This window comes from Brienomyrus brachyistius, chromosome 13 (assembly GCF_023856365.1).
Source record: "Brienomyrus brachyistius isolate T26 chromosome 13, BBRACH_0.4, whole genome shotgun sequence".
NCBI classification, from domain to species: Eukaryota; Metazoa; Chordata; class Actinopteri; order Osteoglossiformes; family Mormyridae; genus Brienomyrus; species Brienomyrus brachyistius.
The window spans coordinates 27,212,244-27,236,490 of record NC_064545.1 but is presented as its reverse complement, the minus strand read 5'-3'; the positions used below and the strand labels follow the sequence as shown (position 1 = coordinate 27,236,490).

The window sequence follows — 24,247 nt, the reverse complement described above, 5'->3', positions numbered from 1 at the left end:
CGGGTCCACAGAGCCAATAAAAGCGGCGGTTAAGCCGGTGCGGCGGAACGCCGGCACCAAGCGCTCACACCAACGCAGATCCTTCCACGCAAAACTACCAGGCCAGCCGCTGATAAGGACCCGCCACTGGCAGGCGCCGTGCCCACCGGGGAGTCTCAAACACGAGCTGCACTTTGGCCTCCAGGCCAGCAGGGGCAGCAGAGTGAAGTAATGCACAAAGCTAACAGGCAGCAGAGATGAGGAATGGCTATGGGGGAGTTATTCATCCTCGCTGGCCCCATTTGTGGCTACACACACAAAAAAAAAAAGAAAAAAAAGAAGAAGTGAACCAGGCTACCGGAATGGCAGGTCTCCCAATAACCAATGTCAATAATTTAATGTCAAAATGCTCAATGGTTTGACAGAATTTCTGATGCTGTGTGGATAGCGAAGACATTTCGGTGGCTTAAACAAATACCCAAATATTGCATAAATGTACGAAAGTCGAAAAACGGTACACACACAGAGAAAAAAAAAATATATATATATAGTGTGACAAATGCAAGCACACACCTACGCGTGAAAGACAACACAAACTGATCAGAGAAGACAGCGGACTGCTAGCCAGGCACCAACATTCAAGGGAGCGCGGGGCGCTGTGAATCCACCGTCAGCACACAGACCTGCCCGTCTCACACAGACCTGCCCGTCTCACACAGACCTGCCCGTCTCACACAGAAGCAGTCGGGCACAACTGCACGCTTCAGGAACAGAAATTGGTAAATGTTAAAAAAAAAAAGAGAGTCAAATACATTTGTATTAGAGCTCCCAGGAAATAAAAACTAAAAGCTACATTTTTAAATATTACAGTAAATAATGCAATATATATATATTAAAAATAAGGGGAACTAGACAGGCTAAATTTGACTCATCTCTGGTCAAGTTTACTTAGAAAAGCAGGATTATTTGCTCAAAAAAAGTGAGGTAGGCAGAGTAAAAATTTATCACAAATATTGGCATTTATATTTGCTGTTGGACCAGGATAAGTTCTGGGGATAACGATAAAAAAGAAAAAAACCTTCCACATTAGAAAAGCTTTGGGAAAAAAGGATTTGAGCCTCCCTCTAACCCGTTATCACAGCTCAGCGAGTCTGTGGTAATCCACTTACTCCTTTATAACAGACCATTGACCAATAAAACGTCCGTAGCCTTGCCAAGGTCTCCACTACATAAAAGGGCCATTTAATGGCAAAAACAGACGGTGGGGGCAGAGTTGGGGGGGGGGGGGTTTGCGGGGTAAGGCCCGCACTCCCCACCCCACCCCTCCCCTCTCCGCCACCCGAGCCCCAGTGAGCCAAGCAGGACAGCAACATGAAGCAGCCCCGGACCGGACCACGCCATAAGCAGCGTAACGCGTAACGCTGCCGCGTCTGAAGACCGTCCAAATGAGCACGGGGGCGACCATGTTGGACACGGCCTCAAGAGCAACTTTCCTCTAACTGTACTGGAAACATTTGAGCACAAGCGGGACCCACAAAGGTCACATGGCCAGTCCCTGTCAACATGGTCATTTGGAACAGCAGATGGACCAGAATCCTAAGCACACGCTAAAGAGAGATTTACTGGGTCAGCTAGGTTTTACCTATGGCTAACCAACCCTGCTCCTCCTCCTTTTGCTGCCCCCTCCAGCAGACATCAACCCCCCCCCGTGCAATCATCCCCACTCCCCCGGGTCTCTCCAGATATTTACGGACGCGCACGTGTATTCGGGCAGCCCTTCGGACGCCTGCGCGTCCTCTCGCCAAGGCCCCATTTACCTAGGCTGGCGGCCCCAAAACTGCTTTACCCGACGCAAGGTCTATAGGAACAGCGCCCTGACATTTGCGGCATACGTGCCGCTCGGGGAGCAGTGCATCTGTGGGAGAATATTCCGTTTCCTGTACAGGACCCGGCGTTTTATTACTACTCTGGAATGTGTATATGAGGAGATCATAAAAAATAAAAAAAATCATGCAAATACGGAAAACAGGTGATATGGAAAAAAGTACTCAGAAATGTGCTAGATGGGGAAATAAAAATTCCAGACAGGATGCACAGCAAGGGCCACGCATTTGTTTTCAACCTCAAAAAAAGAAAAATAAATAAATCGGTGTCAAATCGATCATATTGACAGGAAGATATCGAGGAGGAAAACGCAGGGTATCGAAAGGCAATACTGTAAATTACTGTAACCTTTATCGGGCACAAAATGAAAGGACGGCCCAATTTCCACACAAAACGTTTCCATATTTTAAAAAGTCGAATTGGAACAATCGCAAAATCCGTTTAGCTAACTAGTCTACAGAATATTAAAAAGTCGTATTTTAGTGCCATGCTGGAATTTTGGAAGAAGGAGTAATTTGTCCCATCAGCTCAACTATCAGGGAAAAAGTCAGGACGATGTAATTATAAACAGCAGTATAATTTAGTGGGGAATGAGGCGGCGAGAGCGAGGTGAAGTGGAACTGATATCATTAGATTCACTCAACCAGCCTCAAGTTTTTTCCCCACCAATGCTGCTGTCAAGTTAAAAGGTCCAGATCTGTTTGACCGACTATAAACCCCGCACTTCCATTTGCGTACCGTCTGCATTCATTCCCCGCAATTAAGTCCTAATAACCAGCACCCTCGCATTAAACACGAGGGGGGATATGAAGCAGCAACACCCCTGCCCTCCTTCCCAAACGCCATTACAAACACACACACACACACAAAACACTAATTGGGAGGCTAAATATTTTCATAATCGCTCATGACCGGTGTTTTGCAAATGACCGTATTGTCACATACCCCTTCAACAACTCGAAATTAAATTAATACCGCAAACGCTTTAAGCCTAATTATTTTTTATTCCCAAACGCTCATTGTGAGGAGCTGCCTTTCCTAAATTCAATTTAAAAAAAGAAGAAGAAGAATTTTAAAAGGCAAATGTGCCGGGTGATAATATGAAGTGGGGGACGCACTTCTGTATTGAGTTAGCGGGCTGAAATAGCTGGAGTGTGAAGAGAGACGCGGTCCCCGGTGCGCCAGGCGCCCAGCCGCTCGGCCGCGATTTCCGAGCGCGTCGGAAAGGTGTCGGGCAGCGATAGCGGCGGCGGAGCGTCTCACTCACACGCCGGAGCGGCCGCCCCCGCATGCAGCACCTTTATTTCCGGCAGAGCCGTCAGCCCTAACTTACAGGTCAATTTCACCAGGAAGGAAAGGACAGCGGTGCTTGGGAGGTTTTTTTTTTTTTTTTTTTTTTTTTTTGGGGGGGGGGGGGGGGGCTTCATTGCTTCATTCCTTTGACCAATTCGCTCCCAAATCTCACACAAACGTTTCAGACCTCTTTGCCAATTACTGATAGCTGTCTTGCTTGCATTGAATAAGAATGACAGAAGGAGGACATTACTAGTAAAGCGGGTATATAAAAAAGCAATAACTGTAGTACGTGTCCGGTGACGGTGAGAGCGAGCCGCTGCGGCGTGTCAGGGACACGAAACTCGGCTCATTTAAACACCGGCACCCTTTTCATACACGCTGCGTTTGTGCCGGCCATTCAGGAATAACACCTTCTGTAAAGGGGGTATTTATCAAAACTTACAAAACTGGAGTGAATGCATTGTAATGTATACTGCAGACATGACCGCCCAATACAGTTTCATAAGGCTGGTGCAAATGCGAACAAAAAACGGGGTCGTTACTGGAGTCTCTAAATACTGGAGCACATGGCTGCCTGACGCCCATCTGCTTTTGGCGGGGGCGAAGGTGCCAAATGTCCCTCTCGCCTAACAGAAACGTATGCCATTGCGTGCGTTCTACGAGTGGGGCTTGGGGGGCCATAGCACTGGGATGCAGTGAGGGCTTAGGGGGGCGGTTAGACAATCAGATCACGTCCAGGGCTTCTCACCCACTATTGTTTGACCGCCTTGTACGATTCGGGTGAGACTGCGATAGAGAAGCGCGTGCGAAGGGGACGTGTGTCCGGCACGACCCGCTACTCCGATTGCGTGATAAAGAGCATCTGACAGCCATGATCTGCAAACCACAGTGCCATTTGGCTTTCTTCGCGCTATGATGTAAACACTTACGTCTACAAAAAACGACACTTTACAAAACAGTAATCAATTACTGCAAAACATTTAAATATCCACACACCAGTTCCCAGTGCGCCCAGTTTGACTTATGGATATTCTGAGTGTTAACCGACAGTTATTCGCCTAAGGAAAAAGTCGTACTACCACAAACCGGTACACTAATATTAATCACCGCCACGTTGAAAGTGTCACACATATATAGTCACGTAAAAACACAGAACTAAGAATAAAAAGTTACAGCTCTTATTAAAACGCACTCCCCCCCCAAAAAAATCCACATTGTGTCGATTTTTAGTCAAACCTGAAGTTTAGAAATACTACATCATATAATAGTTACCATTCTCGCTGTACAACAATTATAATATCTTGAGAGCGACGAGTTTGTAAAATAAAACACAGCGCTTGCGCTTCACACTGCTTCTGAACTTCTCACCACCCACAAAGCTGGGGGAAGTGCCCAAACAAAAAGTACAACACAGACAGAAGATATTAAATCTTTGAATTTCACAGTACCCGCCAAATTTAGCCATGAAATCTTATTGGTCATGCTGCAGTCCATCTTTCCCCCCTTCTCTTCATTACAGAAAATACTCACCTTTAACGGAGCGCGGTTTGGCCTGTTTTCTCCTAGACATCTCCGTCTTAATGCGGTATCTTTTTTCCTCTTCGCCGATCTATTGCCTTTACCAGTATACAAACATATAGAGGGGCTGATTGACTTGATCTTTTCCCCCCTCCACTTCTTTGCCTGTTGCAATGCGGCAACTTCAGTCTCTAGTAGCTGGAGGAGTGTGGCAGCACTGGAAATAAAGCGGAAGCCAGTTTAAAACAAAGACAGAAAGCTTTATTCCTGGATCTGCTCCCCCTTTCCTCTCTAAGTGCAACTTCTTCGGCTCAACCTGTAGATCTGGCCGGATAACTTGGCGATCGCTTAGCCGGCTGCCCGGCGGTCCTTTTGTTCGGCGCAGAAAGATCTCGCTTACGGTGCAGCGGCTTCAAACCGGTGCGCGCAGTCCGACTTGCAAGTTGCGTCGCGGGGGCCAGAATTTTGCAGCGGTACCGTAACACCTGATTGTCCGTGGGAAAAGGTGCCAGCGCGTCTCGGTGATCTGATTACCTTAATTGAGCAATTATATAATTTTGATTAAAGGAGCTTGGCGTTGCTTTTCCTCTCTCTCCTCCTGCCGTCGCCCGTTGTGCCTGCTCCGCCGTGCTCTTGGTGCAGTTATAGTAAATACTGCGATATATATTTTTGCCCTGGTCCTACTTGCATCGAGCCATCTCGCACCTCCGTTATTTTACAGGCTGCGATACGGACATCGCCGTCTCAGCCAGCATTCTCACCCGCGGGGATTGTATTTAGGATTTTTTTCTCCGCTTTATTTTAAATTCCTCAAAAACAGAAATGTTTGCGGTCGCTAGCCTCTCTCTCCCTTTTTCTTTGTCCTGACTCTGGTCTTCCCTCCGCCTCCCGATCCGACTGCTGGCGCGGCTGCAGTGCAGACACACATAATAAAGCCAGGCTTGGCTGGAAATGTAGCCGAGTCCCAGCAGGAGGATGTGAGAGTAGGGTCCCGGCGGGGGAGCGCTGTGATCCCGCAGGGAGCTCCGCACAGCCTGGGTTGAGCAGACAGAGAGAGCCAACAGCACCAAACCATGGTCAGCCATGGAAACTACAGCTTAACTTGGAGCGCAGATCGGGGCCAAAACACGGAGCTTCGAGGAACTCGGCGGCGAGCGGGATAAAAAGACGGACTGGATTCGCCTTTCGCTCCTGCTTACTTTGCCCCCTCGCTCACTGCTCTGTCACTATTCGCCTTGTTCTCACACTAGGAGGGACGAAAGCTAACTGACACAATTTTTTAAAATTGTATGTTTAAGGAGGAGATTTTTTTCTCAGTACATTTTGTTTGCTATTAGTTCCCTCTTACGGATGTTTATGTTGCATAGTAATTATTTAAATGATACAAGTGTTTTACTTGATTGCTTAAGCTTATCACATTAAGAAATAATTTTAAGTAAAGTTACGCATGCGGTGTAGAAAAAAATCCCATTTGTTATGCAGATTGCGGATCCAGTCTAGCCGGAGGATTATACCTTTATTTGCACAGTTTCAGTGCAGCCTTGTGGTTCACCGGAGAGCCAAGCCGCGTTCCCAGTGCTTGTGAGGGAAGCGCGCGGTGTATATTCCCGGTGAAATACAGCAGAAGTGCGCCTGTATTTTCTTGCTGCTCTCGGGGGCAATACGCCGCGCATTCGGGGCTTGGGGATTACTGATAAAGTTTGACATTTTTATAACTTCAAATGTAACAGCACACGCTTGCATTTTATCCAAACGCATTTTGCTGCCCGCGCGTCAGTGCAATAGAGTGTTATCATGTAAAATTTAACAAAATTGTGTGTGTGTGTGTGTATATATATATAACCTTCTCTTGTTTTATGTGTGGTGGTCTATCTAGTGAATCACGAAGTAGTTTTCTTTTTTTAACCGGTGAATTATCTTTCATCCATCCGCAAATTACCTCTAAAACACACCCGTGTGCGTTACACATGTCCGTTTGTTAAGCACCAGCCCGGCGCGGAAAAGGGGAAACGTCCCCCCCCCCGCACAATGCGGACGCTCTATAGGACACGCCGGCTTTGTTCTGGCCGGCCGTTGTCATGGATAACTTGGTGGGCTCCCCGTGCTGATGGGATCGGCGGGGTGTCCCGCAGATTGAGCCTCGTCCCCCGTGGAGAGACAGAGCGGCCTTTAAAATGGACTCCCCGCTGGCGAGGGGGCCCCTCTTGGCTCGTCTGAACTCCGGGCCTGAAATGACCGCGCGCCTGGAGACCTTTTAAAGCGCTTCTTCTGGCGCCCCAGAGAGAAGCTGCTGGCATGCAGAAGCGAAAGCTCTCAATGGTAGCCCCCTTTCTCAGATAGATAAAAGGGGAAAATAACCCACATTACAACCTCATCAAGGGTCAAGGACAGACGAGATTTGAATAGCTTAAAAAGTTGCATTGTTAAATCACATAGCAAGCAATTACACCCTCTGTCATTTTTGTGCGCTTTTGCTTTTGTTAGGACCTTGCCCTGGCTACCTAACGTGTGGGTGAAATTCAAGTGGTCTCTTGTTATTTCCCCGAAAATGTCCAACCTGCATGTGCGGTGAGCATCTTGTCTTAAGGGCAAACATGTGCTGTGACTAGCCAGTCTGCGGCTGAAAGGGCTGATTCGCGACCCAGGCGAGCGCTTTGCCTGAACAAAATGGGGCACTCGCGTTCGGGGGGGTGCGGGGGCAAAGGAGCAGAATGGCGGTAAATTCCCGTGGTGAATCCAACCCATCGAAATTAACGAGCGACACATAGGCTGTCTGGGGGAGAATACGGGCGCCCGTTTGGAAACAAAGCGCGCTGGTGCTCTCTAAAACGCCGCGATTTCCACATTAGCCCCTTTGTCACTCACATCTTTAACATGTTTAAGTCCGATTATCTGAGGTTCTTCAACGCCTCCTTACACGCTGCCTGCATTACGCTGTGACAAAGCAGGCGAGTTCATGTTAAATTTATGTTGCCTGCAGCAGAGTCTCTGTGTTCTGTTCTGTTTAGCTGAACTCTTGCCAGGTCCACAAGGTCCTTCCTCCACAGACGATGTTACATCTCATTGGTTTTGCCCTAGATAAGCTATTTTTATAGGAAATAATTAGACATAACTGATTTAAATACTGCAAAGCTGATACAGTTTCTTTTTGCCCGTCTCGCTAACAATGTGTGGAGAGAGGAGACTTGTGGATTTGTTTGGCCTGAAGTCCCACTTGAATGAATAAACACACATATACATTAAAAAATGTGCATGCGAATTCCTCTTTTTTGATACGCAGCCAAATTGTTTTCGCATCCTGTTTGGGCGTACACTGTCGTGCGGTGCCGCATGTTTGTATCATGAAGAGAGTGGCCAAGAGGAAGTTTACATGCAATAGTGACCTTTTAGACATTTAGCACGTTTATTCTGACCTATTTCTACAGCTGCGTCTTTTGGGGTAACCAACCGGTTTACGTAGCTTAGAGTGACACATTAGGCTGCTGTGGGGTTTGGACTCGCATCCCTTCGGTTGGGTCTGTTTCCTGAAGTGCCGTCCTACCACATGCACATGCCACAGCCGCAGGTGCCGGCAGAGAGACTCTCTTGGCGTCCAGGACGTTGTGTGGGGATATTCGGTCCCCTTTATGATGCACTCCTCCTCCTGCTGCGCTGAGGGGGAGCAAAGGCAGGAGAAGGAAACACCACCGCAGAAAAAGGAGGCAGGCCGCTTTAGCCGCAATGCTTTCTGATGAACTGCAACAATGCGCCGACTCCCACCGCATTAACTCTCTGCAGGGAGCGTCTCCTAATTTCCTCCATCCATAATAAAAAAAAAGAGTTACATTAAATAGTGCCATTAGTGCCAGCAATTTGTTTTATTCTCCACAGAAAGAGAAATGTTATCTGTGGCGGACAAACTTAACCTAATTAAAACTCATTGTGTGTCGGGAGCCTTTTCCGCAACTCAGACAGATGCAAGCGACGCGCGCAGGAATGTCCGGGTCGGCCAGAAGCAGCACTGCATGAGGATGGAGAAGGGGGGGGGGTGGTTTGGGGAGACCGGGGGGTTGGGGGGGATGAGTGAGCGACAGTGCTAAGGGATGGTGGAGGAGGAGAACGACAGCACAGGAGCGAGTAAACAAACAAACTCAAGAAGGTGCTGTTCTGTTTTCCCTCCAAAGCAGATGGGTGTGGACCCTCCCCACCCTCAGAAGACGGCGAGCGTTTCCTCACATTTACTAATGTTACACTTTCATTTTTATCCACATGGTCACGAGTACCACGCCAGCTGAGCGCACCGGGAGGGTGTGGCACACGTACAAGGACACGTACTACTGCCAACTCCAACACGTGCATCCGTTTCCCATGATGCACCACTGCGCATCACCCACTGGAATGGCCACCATGCCCTCGCGCAGATATCATCGCCCGCGCTAAGCGTGTCACGTGACTGGCGCCGCGCAAACACAAAGCCGCACTTCGCCCCTACCCCTGCCTTCTCATACCGCCGTCCTCGCGTGTTAATTGTTGTGATAACACCTTCCTGTGACGGGGGGCCCTCGTTCAGCACGTCGAGCTGCTACAGTCACAATTTGTCAGCGAACGAGAATCGATAGGGGGCTAGAGGTGAAGGATTCTAATGAAGATATCTCTCACTTCATTGCGGAAGGCCTGGGTGGGACAAAGGAGCTTCTACATGTACAGTAGGGGGGGGGGGGTACCTGTCAAGGAACAGAGGTGGCATCCAGAGTCGTGAGGTCGTGCTGATATGTATACTGCGCACAAAAGCCGGGCTTCGAGAGGAGACTGAGATATGGCGAGCGAGCCATCCATCCATCCATCTGTGTGTGTACGCATTGGGGTGTCTGCTTCGGCTCCGAATGTGTCTGTTTTTGTGCAGTTGTTGTTTTTTTTCCCCTTCTACTACAAAAGCTCAAATCAACACTTCACAGCTGGGGAAATGAAGCGGAAACAACCCTTCATTACTCTGAGGCTTGATGAATTCTTCACAGCTGCAGACCAGAGTCTGTGATCAGGAGCCGAAGAGATAAACAGCTGGAAGACAAGCGTTTGCCACCCGCAGATGCTCACACCCGACTACACAGACACCTGCCCTGAGCACCCCCACCCCCCACATCCCTGTCCCCATGGACTGCATGACCAGAGTGCCAGTCTGACACCCTCACTCCACCCTACACAGACCCACACGCAACCCCACACCCTCACTCCACCCTACACAGACCCACACACAACCCCACACCCTCAGTCCACCCTACACAGACCCACACGCAACCCCACACCCTCACTCCACCCTACACAGACCCACACGCAACCCCACACCCTCACTCCACCCTACACAGACCCACACGCAACCCCACACCCTCACTCCACCCTACACAGACCCACACGCAACCCCACACCCTCACTCCACCCTACACAGACCCACACGCAACCCCACACCCTCACTCCACCCTACACAGACCCACACGCAACCCCACACCCTCACTCCACCCTACACAGACCCACACGCAACCCCACGTCCTCACTCCACCCTACACAGACCCACACGCAACCCCACGTCCTCACTCCACCCTACACAGACCCACACGCAACCCCACGTCCTCACTCCACCCTACACAGACCCACACGCAACCCCACGTCCTCACTCCACCCTACACAGACCCACACGCAACCCCACACCCTCACTCCACCCTACACAGACCCACACGCAACCCCACGTCCTCACTCCACCCTACACAGACCCACACGCAACCCCACACCCTCAGTCCACCCTACACAGACCCACACGCAACCCCACACCCTCACTCCACCCTACACAGACCCACACGCAACCCCACACCCTCACTCCACCCTACACAGACCCACACGCAACCCCACACCCTCAGTCCACCCTACACAGACCCACACACAACCCCACACCCTCACTCCACCCTACACAGACCCACACGCAACCCCACACCCTCACTCCACCCTACACAGACCCACACGCAACCCCACACCCTCACTCCACCCTACACAGACCCACACGCAACCCCACACCCTCACTCCACCCTACACAGACCCACACACAACCCCACACCCTTACTCCACCCTGCAGAACCCCACACCCTCACTCCACCCTACACAGACCCATGCGCAACCCCACACCCTCACTACACCCTACAAAGACCCACACGCAACCCCAGACCCTCACTCCACCCTACACAGACCCACACATAACTCCACACCCTAACACCACCCTGCCCAGCCCACATATAACCCATCACCCTAAGTCACTAAACCCACTCTTTCCTATATCTGTTTGATTTACAACTGAAACATTTTTAGCATTGCTTCACATTGTAAGATTAATGTGTATAGTCAAGAAATCAACTGCACTCAATTCCTAATATGAATAATTTTGTCTTTTGTTTTTTATTTTATTGGGAGATATTTGTCTCACTTTTACTATGAAGAGTAGAGATTACAATGCTTAATACTTAAATTGAATTTTTGAATTTTGTCTTTCAAGTTATATTCTGAAAGACTGGAAGACAATATCATAGACGTTCATGTCAAATTCATAATATTTAAGGCAACGGGACTCAAAAAACATTGACTCAGCAGTTCAAACGAACCAATTCATCCATCCCATCCATTTTCCAAACCGCTTATCCTATTGGGTCGCGGGGGGTCCGGAGCCTATCCCGGAAGCAATGGGCACGAGGCAGGGAACAACCCAGGATGGGGGGCCAGCCCATCGCAGGGCACACTCACACACCATTCACTCACACATGCACACCTATGGGCAATTTAGCGACTCCAATTAGCCTCAGCATGTTTTTGGACTGTGGGGGGAAACCGGAGTACCCGGAGGAAACCCCACGACGACATGGGGAGAACATGCAAACTCCACACACATGTGACCCAGGCGGAGACTCGAACCCGGGTCGAACCAATTCAAATGCAAAAAATCATATTATCAATTCATTTCTGATGAATTTCATTAGCATTACTAATCGCAAGAGTGACTTTTTAAACATAAACTTGTGTTTTTCGTCGGATTAATAGGAGCAGGAGTTAAGTTTTAATTTTAAATGATGCCGTTACAGAAATTACTTGAAGATCTATACTGTCATCTGGTGGTCAAACTATGCAACAGCACGCACATTCGGCTCTTGGCTTTATTTTGACTTGAGGTCTCAATCCAAAAGTTGTTTCCTTTGTTCTGTCCTGGGCATGAGCAGCGGATGTGTCAGCGAGGCATGACAGCTAATTCTAGCGAAACACCTGAGGCAGCAGAATAGCCCAACCTACAGCTCATTAAGGCGGCCAGGTGCTTAGCAAAGACCGCCCACCTCATACTGACATTCCTTAAGGGGGAACTGAAGGGCACAGACCTCGAACCTTGTGCCAAAGCACACAAGGTGCACACTGCACAGTAATACGAAGTTTAATAGCATTTTACTAGTAGTACAAGAGGACAGCTAAAGAAAACATAATAATAAGAGGTCCCGGCAGATAAAAATTGAAAAATGCCCCAGGTTAAATATAATAAATCATAATGTTTTATTCTGATACCAAATAAAAACATAAAAATGTCATGTTATTATCTTTGACAGTTTTTGAGATACGGCGATGGCTTGATGACTGGGGGCCTCACTTTCACTTCCATGCCATCGATTGTGGGGTTTCGCTCCTGGTTTCGTACCTAGTTTACTGGCGTTTGTAGGTTTTTTTGTTTTTAAATTGAGGCTGAAATCCATCCATCCATCCATCCATCCATTTCCAAAACCGCTTATCCTACTGGGTCGTGGGGGGTCCGGAGCCTATCCCAGAAGCAATGGGCACGAGGCAGGGAACAACCCAGGATGGGGGGCCAGCCCATCGCAGGGCACACTCACACACCATTCACTCACACGGGCAATTCCGTAACTCCAATTAGCCTCAGCATGTTTTTGGACTGCGGGGGGAAACCAGAGTACCCGGAGGAAACCCCACGACGACATGGGGAGAACATGCAAACTCCACACACATGTAACCCAGGCGGAGACTCGAACCTGGGTCCCAGAGGTGTGAGGCAACAGTGCTAACCACTGCACCACCATGCCGCCCCTTGAGGCTGAAATTGACCTATAAAATGAAAACTCCTTAAATCTTGAATTTAATTTCAGTGCAGTTTAATGATTTTTGAAATAAATAGTGACCAGGCACAGGTTGGCAAAAGGAGTAAGAAATAACCTTTGTTTTTGAGAAAAAATATTTACTTGTAACATGAGAATTGAGAAACTGAATCAGAAGTGATTTTGGGCCCTGCTGGTTGCTGGTTCAATTCCCATCCATCCATCCATCCATCCATTTTCCAAACTGCTTACCCTTATGGGTCAGGGGGAGTCCAGAGCCTATCCCAGAAGCTATGGGCACAAGGCAGGGAACCAGAGCACCTGGAGAAAACCCCACGATGACATGGGGAGAACAGGCAAAATAGTTACATTACCACTGGGCCATTTAGCAAGGCCCTTGACCCTGAAAAAGGTAAATGGATGTGCTCTAACCCAAGGTATATATTTCAAAGCAGAGCATGAAGACATGTGATGACCAAAGAATTCCTATGTACCTGTGGAAATGAAAAATAAAGTATCATGTCATTAAAAATGTTGACATTTGACAGCATGGTCATACATTTTCACGCTCCCAGCCGTTACGGGGAGGCCGCTCAGGGTGGCTCTTGTTCTGTGGGTTCTTCAGAAGGGGGGGGGGGTGCCATGCGGTCTGTGAGCTCAGAAGGGGAGGCGTGGCAGAGCCAAGCTGCGAAGGCAGGTGGGTGGGCCACACGGGGGTGTGGAGGGACAGTGGAGAGAGCAGCTCGGATTTAGGAAACCAGCCTAAACCACAACACAACCTCCATCGCAAACGCAGGCGTGAGGGTAACGGGTTTTAATGATCAGATTACAGGCCTTCGCTGCCTGTGCTTCCTGCGCACGTGATTTTAAAGGAATTACAAAGAAAATATTCCTTAATCTAATAAATAGGGTCAAGTTTAAATGAAAGAAAACATCAAAGTGGAGTCGGAACGATCCGGAAGGCCAGCAGGGAGCTGTCGGTCACCTGCTTATTCCTGGTGGGGGGGCTGGAAAGTGTGAGCAGGAGGGGTGGGGGTCTCCCCAGGCCATCAGCATGGACCTTTCTGCCAGCCTTGATGGAGGAGTCTAGCAGCACGGGGGGGCTGGCGCGCGGGCCCTGTAGGTAAAGCCCCCCCAGACCTGCGGTGCCAGTTTTGGCTGGCGTCCGTTTCACCGAAGTCGCCCTGCGTTTCAGGTGCAAATCAGCCGCTAATTGAGATTTCTCCTAGAAGCAGCTGGACCCCATGCCCTCCAAGAATGAAGTCACCCTTGATGCCTGCCCAGAGGGCGTCCGATGTGACTGGGGACGTGACCATGCACCGAATGCGGACCCGAGTGCCCATAGCTTCTCCTTTATTCACAATAAAGCAGCCCTATGAATAGATATTTTTACACTGTCATGATTAGCTATCGCACACCTGCTTGTTGGTAATTACAGAGCAGATCTCACCACAGCCGCGACGGACATGTAGCCACCATCATCATCGTCATCGCCACGGTAACAGATGGCGACCTTGGCGAGGGCAGGGCCGTCACCTTGGAGCTGGGCCTGCCGGCAGGATGCGGCCCCTCGGCCGTGAGGAGAGCAGGTGGCAGGTGCCCGCTGGACAGGCGAGCTTCTACCCCCACCGCTGGGTTAGGCCATCCGCCACACACCGTCACATCCTCCTTTACCTCCCTCACCTAACAGGACCTAAACTCCACTGCCGCACACTCCGTGGTCTGTTCCCTCACCATGTGCCAGTGAACTGTGGGTGTTGGAGATCAACAGGGCATTTTACACACTGAAGACAGCAGACTGCTGTACCTGGGCACCATGGTAACGGTGTACACAGATCAGTGTTGACCACTTATCATTACTAACCCTAACCCTAATCCTATCCCTAAACCTAACCCAAAACATAAACCTAACTCTATCCCATGGAACTACCCATTCATGGTACACTCCCATTCTTACACGATAAAAGAAAAAGCGTAGATCAGCAGTTTGGAAGTGGAAAACTGCTACAGCTTTAACAAACATACAAAACAGAGCAAAATTTCTTATTGCTGAGCTGGAGAATTTATTTATGAATTTATACAAATCACAAAAATTTCGCCCTGTAAAGTACCGCCATTGGTAAACAATTAGAAAAAGAAGAAAGAAGAAGAAAGTTTAATTTTACTTTGTTGTACTTATTTATTTTTGGTTGTGAAACTGTCACAGTACAGATTTCAGATTTTTACCAGCTGACAGAATAAAGAATGAGGTCCTGCTTGCATTAATAAGTGATAATATTGGGAGCAGCGTGTGGCTCTGTGGGCTAAGCCTGTGTGCCTGTAATCAGAAGGTCGCAGGTTCAAACCCCGCCTCAGACTGTGGGTCCTTGAGCAAGGCCCTTAACTCCCAGCTCCCTGGGCACTGCTACGGGTGGCAGCCCTTCGCAGACAACTTCTTCTATGAAAAAAGAGCAAGTTGTGGGAGGTGTAAAGGCAATTTCCCTACAGGGACAATAAAAGTATCGATTATTATTATTATATTATTCACAAGAAGACAATACAGACAGCAGGCCAGCTCCCACCAAATCAGACAGCAGGCCAGCTCCCACCAAATCAGACAGCAGGCCAGCTCCCACCAAATCAGACAGCAGGCCAGCTCCCACCAAAACAGACAGCAGGCCAGCTCCCACCAAATCAGACATCAGCTCCCACCAAATCAGACAGCAGGCCAGCTCTCACCAAAACAGACAGCAGGCCAGCTCCCACCAAATCAGACAGCAGGCCAGCTCCCACCAAATCAGACAGCAGGCCAGCTCCCACCAAAACAGACAGCAGGCCAGCTCCCACCAAATCAGACAGCAGGCCAGCTCTCACCAAATCAGACAGCAGGCCAGCTCCCACCAAATCAGACAGCAGGCCAGCTCCCACCAAATCAGACATCAGCTCCCACCAAATCAGACAGCAGGCCAGCTCCCACCAAATCAGACAGCAGGCCAGCTCCCACCAAATCAGACATCAGCTCCCACCAAATCAGACAGCAGGCCAGCTCCCACCAAATCAGACAGCAGGCCAGCTCTCACCAAATCAGACATCAGCTCCCACCAAATCAGACAGCAGGCCAGCTCTCACCAAATCAGACATCAGCTCCCACCAAATCAGACAGCAGGCCAGCTCTCACCAAATCAGACATCAGCTCTCACCAAAACAGACAGCAGGCCAGCTCCCACCAATACAGACAGCAGGCCAGCTCCCACCAAAACAGACAGCAGGCCAGCTCCCACCAAATCAGACAGCAGGCCAGCTCTCACCAAAACAGACAGCAGGCCAGCTCCCACCAAATCAGACAGCAGGCCAGCTCCCACCAAATCATACAGCAGGCCAGCTCCCACCAAAACAGACAGCAGGAAGAGCATAATCAACCTAATGTGGCCGTTATTTAAAATATTATTACTGTGACAGGTGTGTCAGTGAATTAGGAGTGAGGTGGGAGTTAAGGGCCTTGCTCAGGAGCCCAATGGGAGCCTAATGGTAATCACTCTGCTGAGTCTGGGATTTGAACCAATGCCCTTCTGATCTTAGACACAGCATCCTATCCCACTGAGACACCACCTTCCAAAAAATGTGGCAATATTATACATACTGTGATAGGTTTGTGACTCACCCTGCTTGTACGAATAGTCTGATACCAACTGAACATGCGCCTCTCATGCTTTACATGGACCCTGTATAGGCAGTTCCCAGGTTACGAATGAGATCCGTTCCTTAACTCCGTCTTTAAGGCGGAACAATAATAATATACAGTATTTATAAAAATAACTTCAGAACTGTACTGCACCTCGAGCCAACGAACCGCTGAAGCTACACAGTTTTCATGAGCATCACGGTGTTTGCGTTTGTTATTACGAATCATCGTATTTAACACGAATTTTTAATATAATAGGCTTCCTGGAAGTCTGTCTGTAAGTAGGTAACCTGGGGATTGTCTGTACACCGCTGTAGGATCTCAGCTGCAGCACCTGCTCAAGGTCTCCAGGGTCAACAAATAGTCAATGGATGTTCTTTCTAATCCTTTTCCCCTAAACTGGTATATTTATTGGAGATTCTGGGGCTGATGGGGTGAATGGGTGAGATCGGAGTCGTGTTGGTCTGCTGAGTGAGAAAGCGTGAAGGAAAGTCATCACCGCGGACATCCTGCAGGCCGAGGGGTCAGGTCTCACTGCGCACGCAGGTAAATGACATCCAGCAGGGGGCAACGGCCCTGCAAGCAACACCCTCGCAATTTTGCTTCATTCATTGAGGGAATCAGTGAGCTGGTTACTGGGCCTGACACAGAGGGAGGAGCCTGGTCAGAGGTCACGGAGCTGCCGCGCATTTCAAAAGTACGCACTCACACCGAATCACCTCAGGAGGGTCGGTCAGTCCGGGGGACCGTACAATGTGCTGGGGCTACGTTGGCTTTGGCATCTCCAATTGTGAATTTAATTTAGTGGAACGATGACAAAAAAGAATCAGATTTTTTACTGCCAAACCACCGAAGGCTGCTGGAAAATTTCATTCGCACTGCTTACTACTGTTGGGGACAATAGACAACTAACAATTAGGGTGTAACGCAAAGAGGGAATAAATGCAACTTACAAGATACACAACAGAGAGAAGTGAATGCAAAGTATGCGTTAAATACAGTGGTTTGTGCAAATTCGAGTAATGAAATGCGGACAGCTGACACAGGTGCAATACAGATAAGACACATCACATGCATTGTGCAATTAAAAAATTAAATTAATCACATAATGCATGAAAACTCACTTTCATCAACAAGCTAAATGCATCCAATGTTAAATCTATATGGCCTTTAAGGTAACCCATGCTCATGAGAGTTACTCTACTCTGTGATTATAAAACGATATTATTATTAGAGGATCTTTATTTAGAGTAAGGCTCTTGTGTCAGCATTGCCACCATTTTGAACATCCAAGCAAATATTTCTTCTGCTGCTGTAGCACAACTGGCTGCCACGACATATATTTCAAACATTTCGATTAATGTGGGGGGGGGCAGCTGTTACCATTTACTACCCCCACAGGCGGCCGTAAGGTAACAGAATGGTGGTGTAGCGCCATGTATATGAATCAAACCAAGAGTTATCTGGCTGAAAACAAACCTTGAAGCTTTTACAGTTGGAATATGAGGAGAGTCTCATATCGTGAGTCTATGTACAGCACGACCTAAGATGAAGGTCTCACCATGGGCTGAAAGGCTGGCTGCAGAAAGTGAGGACTGACAGAATTAGACAGTGCTACTCGCATGAGTCATTTATTTGATCGCTTATTCTGATTATGTGTATTAAATATGTATACCGGAGGTTAACAGCACCACCCTTAACAGCAGAGTTCTTTAGCCCAGTCCTGAGGGACCCACACAGTCCACATGTTTGGTCCTTCCCAGCTCTCAGCACACCTGTGCAGGTTAGCTTACAATAGAGAACTTGTAGTATGTAACTGAAACAAAAAAAAAACCCATCTTGACTGCATTAATAGTGATATCATTGTGTAACCAAGTGCTTGTGAGTAATTATGTGTGTAAAAACGCCCCAAGATAAGCATCCACATCAAAACGCAGTTATAAGGCAGGGGTTTGGAACCTGTTCCATGAGGGTCAGTGTGGGTGCAGGTGTTGGGGATGGCCTCTCGATCAGCCAATCACAGTGGGTCCCCACTGCTGGAGTTGGAACCACTGTTTTGTTATTTGATTGAGAGATCATCCCAAAAACTCACACCCACACCGGCGCTCCATGGATCAGGTTATTATAACTGTAATAAGTCATAATTTCTGTGGTATTGTTCCTACAGTCTTGTTTCTTTGCCATTTCTTACGAAATTCCCCCGCTGAACTTCCCATGGAAAGTTTCCAGAAATTTTCCCACCCCTTTGCACCCCTAATCATAACACTACTACGTAAAGCTAATGAAGAAAAAGACTTGTCCAGCACGTTTGTAAAATATGACAAACGTGTGTAGTTGTAATGGTGATGCAGCAGCCCATCAATATAAAATTAAATCCGGTATGAAAAAGATTGCTCTTCAAGTATATATATTAAGTAACCTGAAGTATAGGCATGGTCAGTTCCGAATATTTACAATTTTATTTCACTTTTCCAAAACTGACCAATCTGCTACCGCCACACATCTGCAAGAATACGCGAACACTGGCCCTACTCGCGCTTGCCGCCAGTTAACAGGATGGCTACATAAACCGTAACCCCGTCACAGCAGTCACGTGCATGTTAATAACGAGCAGCATGACACATGCACTTCGCCTTCTCTCACGCTTGGTTACTCTGAGTTAGACAGGGGTCACGCCGCCAGCAACCCGGGGAGTCTCTGAAGACACAAGACGTGTCGGGTGAGCTGAGGATTCGGGCTGCCGGCCATGCAGACCGACGGAGGAAGCGGAGCCGGGGGCATGCAGGCATGCTGGACGTGCGGACACACCGTCAGGCTGCACCGTTTCCAAAACATCCTGCATTAAATTCACTATTCAATGATAAGACCCCCGATACCCGGTAAACAGCGTTTGGTCTAATACTTGCTAAAACGCTTAATTAAGGATCACAAATCACTTTAACTAGTTACATGCAGCACTCAGAATACGCGCAGACTCCCCGTTACTGTCACAGCGCCTCCATCGGCAGCACGCAGTACAGCACGTTGAGCGGAGCTGAATTTTCTAATGGTAATTTCTAAGAGTGTTGTAGGGATTTCCTATTTTCATTATTTAAATATGTGTCACGTGTCATATTTTTTTATTTAATTTTATTTTTTTTAGCAGATAATTCTATTGAAAACAACCTGCAATTAAGGTCAGTTCCATGAGCAACTGGGATTAAGGGCTAACAGTAAAAACATTTTGGTGTCTTGGGGATACAAATCTATAGGCAAATTACTTGTTTTATTTAACTTAACTAACAGTACAAACCTAAGTTGTGACCTTTAGCACAGCATTGGAAATTTAAAATTAGGACTATATCGTGGGAGTACAATGGCCTGAACTTTTAGGTTACATTCTTCCTAACAAATTTTTCACTCAGCAGTTTTTAATCCAGTTCTCTAACTGTGCATCTTCTATTAAGCCTATTTATTTAGTATCTAAAAGACGGCCAGTGAACTCAGGTGGGCTGACCCCTTTACCGGTTGAAGGTCGGGTGCAGTGGCATGTGGACGAGAAGCCTAACAGGGAACGACCCAGATGGGTCAGACCTTGGCACTTGCTTTGGGAACTTGAGACATTAGCTCTTTGTGGGGAAGTAGCCTGGGCTAGTGCAGCAGATGGAAAGGCGTCAGGCAGATGCAGTCAGCGTGACCTTCATGTACAGTTTGGGCCGTAAGGCCGCTGGTTCCGACAGGAGCCCCTGATCCCGGACCTCACCTCAAGCAGAGCCTCCAAATTGGTTCCAAGGAGACTGGACTCACATCAGTCCTCTGGCATGTCTACCAGACTCACCACAGCTCCCCCCCCAGTAAGCAGTGGCTTACAAAGCCATTCTAACACACTTTCTGATGGTGAATTGCATCCCTTCCTCCCAATCTTACCTTTTTCCTAGAACCCTGTAGCACAAAGTTCCCTCCGAACGCTAAAATGTAAGAAGCGAGGAGGTTTTATATGACTGCAGACTCTCTATATCAGGTCCTGGAGGGTGAAAGTCCAGCAGCCAATTTCGTTGTTCAGACACTCCTACTAAACCTGGTAATTAGCTGATTAAGATATGTTTGGGGGGGGGGGGGGTCCACAGAGATCCTTCATGATACTTTGCATTTAACATCTGTAATCACTGGGGTGACTGGAGTGGTGAACTGAGAGTTTAAGGGTCGATCTACACTACCAGTCAAAGGCTTTACCACTATTCCATTTATTTCATAAACTGTCGATTTTTTTATTCTTGTTAAGCATTGGAAAGTTGATCAACTGTACATGAAAATATAAGTCGAATAAAACAAGTTTCCTTTATAACACGTATTGAGTATGTAACAGTGTGTATCTGACATCCTGTTAGCTGGTTGTGTGGTGATGGCAGTCAAATTCTAGGCTGTCCGTTAACTTTAAACACGCTGTCCTATGAAACAGAGCAGTATTTAATGTCGCTTGTGGAAAGAATTCTCTGATTTTCTCTGCTGTTACAACTGCTAGAGGAGGTTACTTTGATGAATTGATATGACATTTGCCTGCTAATAAAGGTACTCAAATGGTGAATATACTGTAAATTTATTTGTTAGCAAAAGAATATCGAGTATAATTTATGTAAATGTTTAGTGAGTATCACGCAAATGTAGAAAACCTCAGTGCGTACAGAAACTGTGTCGTTGTGTGCATCCCTATCCTCACCTACGGCCATGAGCTGTGGGAAAGTGGCAAAGAAAAGCAGGCCAAGCGTATGAGCGGCTGAAAGAAGGTTTCTCTGCAGGGTTTGCTGACCTCACTTCCTGTGTGAGGATGAGGAGCAACCTCACACGAGGGCTGCTGCTCCTCCGCATCCAGAGGAATCCGCTGGGGTGGAGCGGGCACCTTATAAGGATGCCGCCTGGACCATTCCCAAGGGAGGTGTTCTGGGCACTTCCCATTGGGTGGGGCTCCAGGAAAGGAAGCAGAGCGCGCCGGAGAGATTATGCCTCCCAGCTGGCTTGGGAGCGTCTTTGGGACACTCCAGAATGAGATGGAGAGACCTGGTCTGACTGGAGGCAGGCGGCCATTGAAACATCAGCAGGAAAGGCAGTGAGGAGATGATCATGGGTGTAAATTATGCGGGGGTGGGGGTTGTAAGCCCCTCAATAATCAAAACCAAGCAATAGAATCCCTTGGGCCCCCTTAAATGGGTGGAGACCTCAACCCCTCCATTACTCAACCCAAAGTTATGCCCATGATGATGAATGATGACAGGAAGTGATACAATTGTCTGGAAAATAAAAGGAATGGTATTTAAAGTGTCAGCTTTTCGGTAATTAGCCAGCATGTACCCGCGAGCCTGTCCGCAGACTGTGGAATGACCACTGAAATATGAACGGGGGGAGGAGTAAAACCACCTTGCCAAAAATGAGAAGGCATGAGCGAAAGCGTGAAATTCAATTTCGCTATGCGGCCGTGTCATGCATTAAAACGTCAAGGGCTTTGTAATTTGACTTTTAAGCGATTTGAGGGAGCGAAAATGAAATTCAGTCCAAGCAGATGAATTCAGCCAAGAATCAGCTATGGGAAAACTCACGCAAAATTAGCAGTATAACCAAGTATAAAAAGAAATTAAGTAAGCTTTTATTTTCAAATTAGATGTGGATTAGACATGTCTGTTATTTCATGGAGAAAAAAATAATATCTGCCACTTATAAGTGCTTTTGGAAATGGGACAGTATAGCATTCTGAAATATAGCAAATTTAATTCCATTTAACGACGACAGACCTCAAGCCTCTTTCCTGTGCCTGCTTTTAAAAATTCTTGAAAAAAATTACAATTGAAAATTGTCTCCCAAAATGAAAACTCATTTATTTGCGTATTACATTGTGATTCACTAAATTAAGTGTGTGAGTGAGTGGAAACGGTCTACGGTATTCATCTCGGTGAAATGCTTTCATATTTATATTCTATTGTGCTATTGCATATTTAGACTTTAAGTTCATTTGAATGCATTACATACCTACTTATAAAAACAGAGGACTTTCATCAAACAGGGTAATAAGTCTTAGGATATTATGTAACTTTTGTATTGAAAAGTGACGACGAATGCAGCTTTTAAACCTAGAGTGTCTTATCAAAGTCAGTAGGTTATTGAGTTTTTGTATAATGCTTTGAATTTCACCATATATATTTATACATTTCTAGTAAACAATCATGTCCAAAATGTCTGAATTTGACCACAATATCGCCCAATATCCCTCCATTTTACCTTTCTCACTGTGAAACAAAGGGTTTGGCAGATTGAATTATGTGACATTGAATCGGGTCTTTATTTGAGGGAAACAGGACAGGCAGCAGCACACTATATGAGCACAAATATATAACCAAACAAACAGGGGGAGCTTGCAAGCACATGTATTTTGTGTCCTTCCCTGGGCTACTAAAGTCCAGCAAACAAACAAACAAACAAAAAGACAGACAGACTCACTTCCAAATTTATACATATCAGAGGGACACAGTGACAGGTTGATGTGTCCAGCATACTAGCCCATGCCACCACCCCCACACGAGTACGCATATATCCGTTTAATTTCCACACTATACTTTTAGTTTTTTTCCTCAGTAGGAAAAATAAGTGTTAAAATGACAAATGACAATTTTGTACAGCTGCCTTTTTTTTGCACCGCGTTTCTGACTGTTAAGTTTGTGGTGTTGACGGGGCCTGGCGCCGTTGAGGAAGACCTGGGTTCTGGCACGTCTGCCCCCTGCTGGAGGATGTACGTTATTATAGCCGCGCACTTTTTTTTTTTTTAATCACACAATGTTTAAAGTTATAAACTTATTTTTAGACCCGCGTCTGGGCCGTGAGACTGCTCCGTAAGCTGCATACGCAAAGTGATTCAGGATATAACATTAATCTCTGTCACACTTTGACTAGCGAAATATGACTATTAGGTTTCCGAGTTCAGCGTGAATGTGATTTAACCTTCATATGAAATATCGGTTGATAAAAAAAGAACAAGCCTAAAATAATGCAGTGTGTATAATTGAATTATTATCTCTAAGGGTTACCGGGAGTCCTTTGGTGCTTAAATTTCACAATGTAAGTCTGCAGAACCTCAAAGATTAATTATTAATTTGATGGACAAGTCATCCTCCAGTGGTCAAAATAAGTTAAAATACGTCGAGTGTCATTAACGTTTCATAGCGTGAGCACTGGCGGATTTAGGTATGGGCGACATGGGCAGACGCCACGGGCGGCATCTTGCCGGGGGGGTGGCATGAAGGGTGAGGGGACGCACACACACACACACACACACACACACACACAAAAATCGGTTTTCTACAGTACCAATGCAATTCGTAAAAGCATTTTTACGTTTTATTTTTTTGTAAAAGTCTTAATAAAAATGACATTTAGTACCGTATGGTTGCTGGGGCGGTAGGGGGCGCCATGCAAGTTAGACGCTCCACTGCAATTTTAATCACAGCTTAAACTTGAACGTGTGGAAGCCAAGTGAGTTGGAGCTCTGTCTGGTATATGACGAAAATACTTAGGTGATGCTGACGTAGTGAAGGCACGTTATAGATGTTAAAGGCGCTATTTGATTTATATAGACGGGTGACCCCGAAAATTAGAAGAAGTGGCGCGAGACGAAACTGACCACAATATTGATCATCATCCGACCACCGAATCCAGTGAGTAAAGGGAAATATGCTATAGTCTTCTACCTTCACCTCCGCAGTGCTCCTTTAAATGCTACATACTTCTATGATATAGAAAACAGCAGAGGTGGAAATTTCAGGTCCAGAAAATAAAAATCCAG

General features: G+C 47.2%; 1 protein-coding gene and 1 long non-coding RNA gene across 2 annotated transcripts in view; both read right to left on the bottom strand.

The window, feature by feature from the left end:
• Positions 1 to 5,795, bottom strand: part of LOC125706847 (zinc finger protein 423-like) — a 32,776-nt gene extending 26,981 nt beyond the window's left edge. Inside the window, exon 1 of the mRNA XM_048973688.1 lies at positions 4,690 to 5,795. Coding sequence (XP_048829645.1) covers positions 4,690 to 4,729 — 40 coding nt within the window. The 5' untranslated portion in view covers positions 4,730 to 5,795. The remainder of the gene's footprint in view (positions 1 to 4,689) is intronic.
• A 5,522-nt stretch (positions 5,796 to 11,317) lies between these two features.
• Positions 11,318 to 24,247, bottom strand: part of LOC125705853 (uncharacterized) — a 267,045-nt gene continuing 254,115 nt past the window's right edge. Inside the window, exon 2 of the long non-coding RNA XR_007381714.1 lies at positions 11,318 to 11,461. This is a non-coding gene — a long non-coding RNA (uncharacterized LOC125705853). The remainder of the gene's footprint in view (positions 11,462 to 24,247) is intronic.